Source organism: Salvia splendens, chromosome 5 (assembly GCF_004379255.2).
Source record: "Salvia splendens isolate huo1 chromosome 5, SspV2, whole genome shotgun sequence".
Classification (NCBI taxonomy): Eukaryota; Viridiplantae; Streptophyta; class Magnoliopsida; order Lamiales; family Lamiaceae; genus Salvia; species Salvia splendens.
In genome coordinates this window covers 39,595,115-39,607,750 of record NC_056036.1, presented here as the reverse complement: position 1 = coordinate 39,607,750, position 12,636 = coordinate 39,595,115, and the positions used below count along the sequence as shown (strand labels likewise).

Here is a 12,636-nt window from a genome sequence, read left to right as displayed (position 1 = left end):
CCAAATCAGGACGGGTGCAAACCATAGTATACATTATACTGCCTACTATGCTTGCATAAGGCACTTTAGACATCCTCTTTCTTTCTGCATCAGTTTTTGGGCTTTGTTCAGAGCTCAGTTTGTATTGCTGACTTGATGGAGTTGAGACTTGTTTAGAGTCAGTCATCTGAAACTTACTCAACATCTTTCTGACATAGCTGTGTTGTATCAGCCATAAGCTTCCTTTTGCTCTATCTCTTATGATGTCCATCCCAAGTATCCTCTTCGCATTTCCCAAGTCTTTCATTTCAAAAGCTGCCTCAAGCTCCACCTTGACTTGAGCAATCTCTGATTTGCTTGGTCCTGCCACAAGCATATCATCTACATATAGTAGCAGGTATGCGATTGGTTTACTTTCCTTGTATCTGATATATACACAACTGTCGAATGATGACTTCCTAAATCCCATCTTCATCATCTGCTCATCGAATTTAAGGTACCACTGTCGGCTGCTTTGCTTCAGCCCATAGATGCTCCTTTTAAGAAGACAAACTTTATCTTCATCTCCGGGTTTGACAAAGCCTTGTGGCTGTTCCATATATATAACTTCCTCTAATTCCCCATGCAAGAAGGCAGTTTTTACGTCTAGCTGTTGCAATTCCCAATTCCGATGGGCCACTATTGCCAACAATATTCGGATAGAGCTATGCTTTACAACCGGGGAAAATACCTCATTGTAGTCAATCCCCTCCTCTTGCGTGAAACCTCTTGCCACAAGCCTTGCTTTGAACCTAATAGAGTCATTCTGTGAGGCCTCCACCTTCCTCTTGTATATCCACTTGCAACTAATGGGCCTCTGTTGGATCATGGATCTCAAAACCAAAACCCAAGTTTTATTTTTTAGCAGTGACTCTATTTCCTCATTCATTGCAGTAATCCATTTCTGTCTATCCCTGCTTCCAATAGCCTCTTTGTAGTTGCTCGGTTCATTCAACTCCAGCTCTTCTGCAATGCAAAGAGCATAATATACAAAATCTGCATCTCTGAACCTTGCAGGTGGTCTGACCTCCCTTCTAGTTCTATCTCTTGCTAGCAAGTAACCATCATCATTACCTTGGTTACCAACTGAGGGTGGAGGATACTCAGGTTGTGGGCCTGATGAACTGCCATGATCACTTGAATCTGCTGAGTTGTGTTCATAATCAGCACCTATCACGGTATCCTGATCACTCTTATCACCAAGATCATCCTGATCACTTTTATCACCAAGATCATGGTTTATGTCAGACTTCACACTCTGACCTTGTGACTCCGTGACTGAAGCTGCATCTTTGTACGGCATCTCCAATTCATTGAAAACAACATCTCGGCTGATAATAATCTTTTGGTTCCCACTTTCTGTACTCCATAATCTGTAGGCCTTGACTCCAGTTTGATATCCCAGAAAAATGCACTTTAAGGCCCTCGGCTCCAGCTTCCCTTGCCTAATATGTGCATATGCCCTGCACCCAAAGGTTTTCAAGTTTCTGTAACTGCCATGACTGCCATACCATCTGTTGTCGGGAGTATCATGGCTGATAGCTGAACTAGGACATTTATTTATCATCTTTGCAGCCGTTGAAACTGCCTCTGCCCAGAACCTCTTTGGAACACCAGATGTGATCAACATACACCTAACCCTTTCCAACAAGGTTCTGTTCATTCGTTCCGCTGTCCCATTTTGCTGCGGATTCCCAGGTGCGGTCCTGTGCCTTTTAATCCCATATTTCTTGCAATAGTTCTCAAACTCTCTTGATAAAAATTCCAAGCCGTTGTCCGTTCTAAGGCACCTCAGACCATGCCCCTTTTCCACCTTCACAGCTTCATGCCAACTCCTAAACTTTTCAAATGCCTCTGATTTTTCCTTGAGAATATACACCCAAACTTTCCTACTGAAATCATCAATAATGCTCAAGAAATACCTCCCCCCTCCTATCGAGTTGGTTGAACATGGCCCCCACAGATCACTGTGGCAATAATCAAGAGGCTTACTCGAGGTGTGTTTACCTGTTTGGTATGGGAGCTTCTTTCCTTTTCCAAGCTGGCATGATTCGCACATCTTCGAGTATTCAGGATCGACTCCTTGGATTAGCCCCTTGCGAGCTAACTCCTTCATCCCTCTCTGTCCCACATGACCAAGCCGGTTATGCCAAGTTTCATAATCACTGCTCTCTGACACGAGTGCGCTTCCTTGGATGGTCTCAGCATCCAAATAATACAAGCTATTTTTTCTTATAGCTCTCATGATGATGTCCTTCCCGTTCAGTACTTTCATACAGCCATGTGATGACTCAAATGAATACCCCTTTAATTCCAACGTTCCCAAAGAGATTAAGTTTCTCTTTATATCAGGGATGTATCTAACTCCAGTCAAAAGCTTAACCGAACTATCATGAATCTTGAATCTAATATTACCAATTCCATGTACCTTGCATACCTGATTATTCCCCAAAAGGACTGTGCCAGTAGCTTCCTTAAGATTCTCAAACCATGCCCTATGTGAGCAAATGTGAAACGAGCAGCCGGAATCCATTATCCAAGATTCTGCTATTTCTTTGCCAACCACGTTCAAAGCTTGAGCTGGCTCCATTTCCTCCGCACAATCAGCAGTGCTAGAATTCCCATTCTCTTCAGCTTGCTTTCTTTTGAATGCGTAGCAATTCTTCTTGAGATGACCAGGCTTGCCACACCAATGACATTTCCTGGTTTCTTTGTCACTGTCAAGAGATTTTTGCCCCTGCATCTTGGGTTTGCCAGCTCCATCCTTGCCCTTGGATTGCTTCTTTCCCTTGTACTTCTTAATATTCAGAGCCTCAGCTGCACTGTCACGGCTCGTGCTTGCTGCTGAGCTTGATACCTTCTGCAACTCCCTAGCCTTCAAGGCACATTGCACTTCCTCGAGGGTAATTGTTTTCTCCCTCCCATACAACATGGCGTCTTTGAGGTGATCGAATGATCTTGGTAGCGCATTGAGAAGCAGGATGGCCTTATCTTCAGCATCAAGAATTACATCGATGTTTTCAAGGTCATCGATCGCTTTATTGAATTCATCGAGCTGCTCCTCTATAGCTTTCCCTTCTTGGAATTTATAGGAATACAATCTTTGTTTCATATAGAGGCGGTTGGCAAGAGACTTCACCATGTAGAGATGCTCGAGTTTATCCCAAATTCCAGCAGCTGTAGTCTCCTTTGACACTTCCCTGAGCACTTTATCGCCCAAGCACAGAACAATGGCACTATGTGCCTTCTCAAACATCTCCTTTTTCTTGAGAGTCTGCTTCGGATCCTCTCCATCGGCGACCTCTGGCGTCTTGGACTTGATCGCCTCAGCTAGCCCTTGCTGAATCAATAAGGCCTTCATCTTTATCCGCCAAAGCCCAAAATCATTCCGGCCTGTGAACTTCTCCGCTTCGATCCTCGGCGTCGTCATCGAATCCTTCCCACAGACGGCGCCAATTTGTTGTGCAAATCGAATGAACAAATGATGGTAGACGACGCGAGGAGATTACGTGGTTCAATCTCTTTCGAGATCTACATCCACGGACGAAAATGGAGTTGTTCTTATTCAATCACCAACTAAGAATCAGAGATACAATTACAACTGAACTCTCTAAACTAATCTCTCTCAATCGAAACTATCTTGCTCGAGTGAATTGCTTCTTGGATCAGCTATGTGTTGTGTGTATTGTGTGTATCTCTCGCCCTCTCTCTCTTTCTGTTATACAACATATATACACAGTTTCCAGAACTAGCATTTGGGTAAAACCGTCTATCTAACCCGAGCTTCTTCTTGAGTTGGGCTGAGCTGGGCCAGAGAGAGTAATCTGATGTGGGCCTGGGCTCAGTTTCTTCAAGCCTTACTGCAATGCAGCTACACCACTTCACTGTTCAACCCAATTAAACAGATTTGAGAACAAACTCAACAATGCTTAAGAAAAATCAAGAACATTAAGAGATGATTGATTACCTTGCTTGCTAGACATGGTCGAATTCTAGGGTTAGGGTTCGCTGTGACACGGAAAAATGATGCGATTGGAATTTGGTAAAGAAGAAGCATGTGATAATTGCTATAAGGCTTGGAAAGTTCGCGAATTGACCATTTTACCCTTCTAACTTGAAAAGTGTTCCAGAAAAAGTACTCGTAGTAGATAATTGAATTTAAATTACATTAGTATTCTGATTTGAAAAAATATACTGCTACTAAAATGCATATTAATTTTATTTATTTTGAGATTGAATTAATTTACATTAAGAATTATGTACATTCGTTTTAATCGAGAACGGATCAATAATTACAAGCATGGAATAATGAATAAGCTAATGATGGAAACTGTGGAATATGTATTTGTTTATCGAAAATGCTCGAGCTCAAAGTCAACCAATATTTGATGGAGTAGTGGGTCGAGTTTATCAAAACTTAAAAATGAATAATTAAAAACCATAATGAATGAATAGAAATATTGTAACCTGCGTCAACCTTAATATCAATTGTTTAATTAAAAAAAAATTAATAGTTGCTATCATTTGTTTAATATCAGAATGCCGCGTTTTAATATTATCATTAGGTCATTTACAACAATATCATAAAAACTATTCATAGTTCTCATATCTATTCCCTATTCCCTTGACTATTTGTGAATCATATTTTTTCTACTTTATTAAATTTTTATTTCAATGTAGTATATATGATATATTATGCTTAAATTTTAAATTTAATAAAATTATGAGATTCATTAAAATAAAATATTTATCTTAATTTTATCTAAATAATTGAGAATGTAATCATATAAAAGTATTAACTAGCACTAGAAAGGAATATCATAATATTCAAATAAGGTATGGTATATATTAATAATAATAATAATATAAGAAACTATTAAACTTAATCCCAAATAAATTAGAAGAAAGAAGAAAGTGGATGAATAAAGAAAGAAAATAAATTATATACTTTAATGAAAATGAAAGGGTAAATAGATTGAATTGTCCTTCATGGCCTTAAAGGTACTTTGGTCATAAAAATATTGGAAATAGCCAAAAAGCAGTAGAATTGATATTAGCTTATACTTGATGGACCTCAAAAGAGTATGAAATGTTACGGACTACTAGCTCATTGGGGATAGTTGATGTACTAAAAATAATTGTTCCCTCTTGCATTAATCATTCTAGCTGCGATGTTAGGAGATTAGACAATGCCCAACAGCTGAAACAGCTTCATGGTCTTTCAGCATAGAAAACAATGCAGTTAGATTTAAGATCCTAATAATCATTTTGACTGCACACCCACAAGTGACAAATGAACATCTAAATTTATTTCTCAGTTTCAGATGGGCTTTTCAAATCATCTCTTCCGCTTGAGCGACTTCAGTTGATTCAGAATGTACGCAATGACTTCCTTTAGGGTCGCCTTCCTGTTTTCTTTAAAGTTCCACAGCTCCGGAACCACATAGCACCCACTCGGGTTGTATTCTTGGATTTCCTTCAAGGCTGTAGCAACTGCATTGTAGATTTCTTCTCCCCATTCTTCTTTAAGGTCTACTAGCAATTCGTCGTCTTCTTTCAGCACATGCTGCATAGAGAACACGAGCATATAAATATTATGGAATGAATTTTGAAGAATTTGGGGAAGTTCAAAAGATGGTAAGGTCAATTGATATGAGGCATGCTAAACTGGAGACATTTCAAGTGTTTTTTTATCGTTGGCTCTACAGATCCTTAATTGCTGAATGTATATGGAAGAAAATGTCAACTATGTTAGGCAAACGGAGTAAAGTAATTTCAAGCTACCTGAGTATTCCCCTTGCTATCTTCAACAACTCGGAATGGGTGCCATTCAGGATTTTTTAGCTTTTCTTGCCACAAGGAGCAAAGTTCGAGAGCCTTGACATCTGCTTCTTCGGGTGGGTATCTTTGCCTGCATGCATTTTTGAAGCCTTTCTCGTCAAGTTCGCCCATTCTTTTTATCCCTATACTAACACGGTTGCTGCTCAGCATATCAGTTAAACCCTGAAAATCAATAAGAGAAAGATGTGATAGATATTACTAGAATAAAAAGGCAGTGCATGCCCTCAAACAGAAGGGTAAAGAGATTATTTTTGCCGAGCATCAGCAGATCTTCAAAAGAAAAAATAATAAGAACAAAAATGCAATGCATGAAACTGTATCTGCGACAATCTTCTTTTACTGCTATAGCATTCATGGAAGTTCTACTCTTCTGGACGATTATAAATTAACCAGCTTGGAGCAGCATATTAGTTACTAGATGTAGGAAACTGAAAATATCGAATCAGATATTACAAATTTCATACCGCAATTAATTCCTTGCGAGCCTCTTGCAGCTCGTCATTGCTTTGGCGCTCTTTCGCAAGTAATTGCTGGTTTAGATCTTCTAGACCATCCAAATTCTCTTTCTTCTCCTGCAGCTGCTCATTCATCTGATTTATCTTCTGCTGAACAGCTGCATCATCATCACCTCCCATGTGTTTCATTACCTCTAACTTCCCTTTAAGTTCTTCAATTTCCATTTCAAGCTTTTGTTTCTCATCCAAATTTCTTTCCAACTCAAGAACTTTTTTCAGCGCCTCTTCCTTCTCTCTCTGCACATTGCAATAGATGATATGATATGAGAAGCAATAAAAACATTTGACTGAATAATAGTATACAAGGAGAAAGAACAGTGGTATCAAAGGTCATACTTTTTGTTCTTCAACCAGCCTCAGCACATTCTCGTCAGCTTTCCTTTGCTCCTCAGAAGCCAATTGAAGCGCACTGTTTCTCATGTCATTCTGCCATAAAATACAAAAGCAGTACACCACCAATTTAGTTTCACCACCAAGAAGAAGAATGTTAAACCCTAAACCCTAAACCCTAACCCAAACACAAAGTCCAGATAAGTGGCAAATGTTAGAAGCTGAAAATTCAACTGTAACGTGAAGGCAATAATGCATAAATCATGACAACAAATTCATATACCAGCCTGCATAGCAAGTCATATAGAATATGCCAAAAATAATAAATTTGCATCAGCATGTGAAATGACACAAAAGACGTTCAAATTAGTATCAGAAGAGACACACCAATGAAGCTCATGCTTAGATCTAAGAAGTCAACAAAAAACTGCAGCTTCATATTTGGATATGCATATATATAGACATAGTATGGAAAAAGACTTGCCTTTTTCTTCTCTTCTTCAAGTTTTAGTCTCTCACGCTCAGTTAATGCCTCGCGGCTTTTCAGCTCTTTGCTCCAGGAATCAAGCCTCTTCTTTTTATTCTCCAATTCTATGTTCAGCATTTCTTGTTCATCCAAAACCCTCTTTATGTGTTCACGAGCAATGCGTTGAAGTTTTCTAGTTTCTGAAAACAAACAAGAATCAGCAAAATCAAGCGTATGTTACAAAAAAAGATTTTTATAAATGAACCAACAGAATATAATTATGTTTGATTACGAACTGCCACAATATATTGTAATCTAAGCTCAGAGATATCCAACTAAAGTTGTGAAGGCAAGGCAGATCACATTACAGAGTAGGATATCATAACAAGCGTATGAGTAAGTGGAAACCAAAGTTTTGGAACAGTGATAGGTTTTAACACAAGATTAAAACAAGTTCGCAAGATTCGCTGATAAGAGACATGCATATAGACACCAATTTAGCAATCAGAAACCAACACGAACATGTAGAAAAACGAAACAATCCAAGATAGTGTACCTTCATAGAAGGATCGGTGAAGCTCATCTTTTTCTTCAAGCAACCTACTCAATGACAATGTCTTCTCATTGTACTTGGTCTGCAACTGATCCAAATTTTCATTCTTTAAATCGATTTCATTGACCAGATTGCCAACAATTTGGTTCCTATCCTTAGTAGCTTCTTGCACTAGGTCAGCGATCGTTTTCAGCTCCCCTTTCTTTTGAAGATAGTCTCCCACAGGACCTCCTGAATTATAATCTTCTTCCCGCGCAAACCAGCCATACAGATTATTCCCTGGAGAAGTTCTTCGATCATCCCATCCTTTCTTGCTTTGCCCATTAGCTTCAAAGGACTTCTCAAATTCCATTGCGTTCTTGAATCCGAACCAATCATGATCAAATCTTAGAACGGCTTGTGCATTGCGTTGATGGTCATCCCAGAACATCTCAATTTGGAGAGGCTTGTATCTGGAGAATTTCTTTAACCAGTAAGCACTGCGATCAGCAGAACCACTACTCTTTGGCTCATCTTGTATGTTGGCAACAATCCCCACCCATGGCCAACAATACAACTCGTTCTTCTCAGGTTTAGGAGCGGGTATAGAAATGGAGGGTTGAGGCATGGGCTCAGCCTCACTAGCCATGTCTTTTTCGAGGAAAGTTGCCAGCGCTAGATGGTTAGCCTTCTGTTTTGCACTTCGGCTGGCAGCGCCTTTAGCTACTCCAATAGCATGTTGAAGAAGATGATTATACTGATAATCTTGTTTCTTCCTACCAGCACAGAAAGGACATCTAAGAAAACCTTTTGGGCCTTTTACTTTGTATGTACCCGCCTTAAGTAGCTCATAAGGTTTCTCTTTATACTCATTTATTTCCGAGTCACTGAAATCTGACTCTTCATCTGAGCTGCTGCTTCCCATCTGAGTGACAATCATTCAACATATAATAAATTTACTAAAAAGACAACAAAACAAAAACAAATTGAAAAAATGACGAAGAAGTAAACCAGACCATAAAAGAAGACCAAATATTAAGAAGTGGGCAATAACAACATTAAGCATCATTGTATTTGGGAAAAGAATGCAAGTTTGCAAGCTTGCATACTGCAGTTTTGTAATGTAGAAGTTAATGGAAATTTATTAATGAGCTGGTCATTTACTAAAAAGAAATGGAGCAAGAGACAATCCTAATATTGCTGAGTCGAGTGTACATAACCAAATGAAACATTAGACAGATCCTAAATTTCAATGTGTATTCAGGAATTGACCAAAAAAACAGAGAGAGCATAACTTGTCACTTATGACTTATGTAGAACAAAAACAAGATTCACAAAATCAGCACTCAAATAAACTGTTTCTGATTCATCATTACTGCGGTACACAATTTTCTAAACCAAAGCGTTTTACTAGTAGATCATGGCTTCTCAAGTGTAAAACCTTAGGACGATAGGAAATTGAATAAGGTATGAATTGATGGTACAAAACCAAGCATGATGTAAAGGCCTACGAAATTTGAGACCTGTAGCATGAGATTAGAACTAGGTAAACCATATACTAATGAGGTTCACGAGCAACATTACTCTATACATACACATTTAGAGTATATTTCGACGGAAAAATCATAAAGGTCATATTTCCATGGGATCTAGGAAGTTTCGTGAGATTATTTCTGGACTAAAACATGCAGTCTTCACCGGTCACTGCACCGGATCAGCTCAGACAAAATAACAAACTATGCACAAGCATCACACAGAAAGAATTCTAACCTTGTGAGAGTGCTCCGGTAGATCGGGTGACGCCTAAGGTGGAGAATTCCGACGCAAAAGGAGAATAGCCGGAAATCCCACCCTAGAGTGAGAAATCGAATTGGGCGGAATTGGGAAACTATGCCACTTTAGTTTTTAGGCTCAGGAAAATTGGAAATAGCGAGCAAGCCAGCAAGGTAATATGAAGTGGGACCCTCTGCTCCTTGTTTTTTTATGATTCTTTAGAGCATCAACAAGGGCTGCCGACGTCCGCGCGGGACATCCGCCATTAGGCAGCAGAAAAGCGGATGAGGACACCGGAGTTCTGCGGCATTCTGGGGACGTTCGTCGGGACGTCCGTCTTGACGTCCACCATTGCGGACGTCCCAATTTTTCTTTATTATTGGGGGATGTTCGTCATTGTGCAGTGGGATGTCCTTATGACGTGACAGATGGTGTTTTTGGAAAGTCCGCCGTGGTATCCGCCCCAACATCCGTCCCACCGTGAATGCTCTTACTTTTTTGATTCAGTTACAACGTCAAATTTCTGCCAAAGCCGTGAGGCCCGTGACCATTTCATTGGGATTGGTAGCTAGTAGTACTACATTATTAAAAAATCAGTGTTAGAGCATCCGCAATGGGACGGACGATAGGCCGTCCGATGCCTCGGGCGCGCCATCGGCCGCCCACTGTGGGTGCGCGGACGATGCCCGATGCATCGTCCGCTCCCTATAGATCGTCCGCGGACGATAGAGCATCGTCCGCCCATTATGGGGGACGCGGACGATGCAACGCGTTTTCTTTTTTTTCTTCGAATTTTTGTCTATTTAAACCTCGTTTGTCATTCTATTTTTCATACGAACATTTCTCTCATCTCTCACATTCCATACGAATAGTTTGATAATCTCTCACAAACAAAAATGAACCACGACGACGACTGGAGTACCTCGGAGGGCGTTAGTCAGACCTTGACGCGAGCCTTATTCGATGCCGTCAATGACGCAATGGCGGATTTTGTAGTTATTTTCGTAGTTATTTAAATGAAGGTTTTTTTCCAATTTTTATAGTTATTTAAATATTCAAATAAAGAAAATGCTTATGGCGGCCTTTAGGGCAGTTTATAGGGCGCCCCACTGCAGGTGGAATGGTGGGAGGATAAAATACTGACGTGACGGTGCATAAGGCGGGCTTTAGTGCGTCCCTTAGGGCGCCCCATTGCTAATGCTCTTATGGTCTTTACTATAAAACCCGTAATTTTATAAGCGAATAGTGTTTTATATCACTATAAAATCATGAGTACAAAATCAAATATGTGCTAATATACAATAGATATATTTTTAATACATAGTACTTTCACATTATAACACTATTGTCTTAATTTGAATATTTATAGAAATATAATAGACAAATTGTATAAACCAAAGCTTTTTTTGTAATTCATATTAAAATAGATTGTGTATACAGTACTAAAATGTAGTATCTATAATTGTTTTTCTTTAATGAAAGACCTATAAAATGCCTAATTTATCCAGCCAAGATAGTCCTAGGCGAAGCTTTATCACGTCCAACTTATATTGACTAGCCTTCTTTGTTGAGGTTGTTAGAAATGTATGCGAGGTATGCTTATAAATATTATGCTACTAGTATAATAATATTTGTAAAATACTCTATGTAACAAAGCAAATGAGAAAACATGAATATATATATAAGAAAAAACATCGAATCCTATGGTTACATGGCCTCTTTAATTCTACATGACATCCTATTTCACTTATAAATCTCATTCTATTTTCATACTACCAGTTTTTAATTTTTAATTTCTGCAATTTATGAAATTAATCCAACGCTCTTTTCAAATAGGTATAGTTGTGTAGTTTATTAACCATTTCATCATGTTTCGTAGTTTACACTGAACTCAGCATTTCATTTCAAAATTGCACATGTAAAATTTGAAATAATAAGATGCAAACACAAGTTTAATTTACAATGTAATCTATTTCCAGGTTCAGCTTTCAACGAAGACGAAATCTCCGCAACTGCTTCCCCAACCGTTAAATACAGGCCTTCCGATGATACGGATAGTCTAGCCAAGTGAGTGCCAGCAGGATAGCTCCACAAATCTAGCTGATTGGTTAGTTTATTCAAGCTAACTGATGGAGAAGATATGGGAGAAGAAATAGGCAATCTTGATAAGCTTGTTATTTGATTTGTTTAGCTGCATTAATCGTCTATAAATATTGAGATTCTTAGGAGATAGAAATTATCTTGGAAGTAAGATCAGTTTTGGACGGCATTAGTCGTAGGCCTCTGCAGAGGATTTATATTTTTATTTTCTTTTCTTTCCATTCTTGTTCTGTAATCCTTCTTCATAATTATTCGAGAGTTTCATTCCAAATTTGTCGGGTAATCCTTTGGTGCATTTTATTCAAGCAGATTGTGTGAGTGAGTTTATAAGATCGAGCTCGTGCTTGATTTAAACGAGTGACAGCCTTTACTCCTAACAATTGGTGCGGCTAATAAGGTGGATTTCAACCGTGGGGGAGTTGATACGATCATATCCCAATTATTTAGTTGCATATTTGATTTACTATATCTTTCCAATTTATATTTAGATATTTGTTTCTTAGTCAATAAGTTATGGTAGTAGTATTCTAGTATTATAAATAGGAGAAATTATATCATTGTATCAATCAATCAATCAATGAATCAATAAATATAATATTTTCCCTAAACCTAGCTTAAGCAACAAACGTAATTTTAGTTCTCTCTTGCTGTCATCGGAACACGTCTGAGAACCGGCAATTCGTGAGCTCTCCTTCGAGCACGTCGAAGTTTTGGTCACAGCAACTCGCGCGAAGATCACCATCCGGTTACGTTACGGAGGACGTCCGTAACACCTCAAAACAGCCTTGCCCTCAAGGCTGAGGTCTAAACTGAAACCAAGTACTTCGTCTGGTGGAGGTTCAAACTCTTACTTTTGGATAGTAGCCAGATCATTGAACCATAGAAGATGGCCAACTATATGAAGGAATAACAGCATGACCAGATGGGAGAATGGAGCGCCAACTGCTGCATATGGGGGGTCCGGAAAGGAAACCATCGACTGCATAGACTGGTGGATAGAAGCAAAAACTAAACCACGCAAAGGCAAGAAAGGAGGCTGAATCTGAATATCGGGGCTGGAG

General features: G+C 39.1%; 1 protein-coding gene across 1 annotated transcript; it reads right to left on the bottom strand.

Moving 5' to 3' along the window:
• Positions 1-5,144: 5,144 nt before the first annotated feature.
• LOC121802149 (factor of DNA methylation 1-like) lies at positions 5,145-9,630 on the bottom strand. The gene is made up of 7 exons (XM_042201733.1): positions 9,473-9,630; positions 7,727-8,627; positions 7,189-7,370; positions 6,711-6,800; positions 6,324-6,611; positions 5,803-6,021; positions 5,145-5,584 (listed from the first exon to the last, which is right to left on the bottom strand). The coding sequence occupies exons 2-7, from the start codon at positions 8,625-8,627 to the stop codon at positions 5,357-5,359; spliced, it is 1,908 nt and encodes a 635-aa protein (XP_042057667.1). The 5' UTR covers positions 9,473-9,630; the 3' UTR covers positions 5,145-5,356.
• Positions 9,631-12,636: the final 3,006 nt, after the last annotated feature.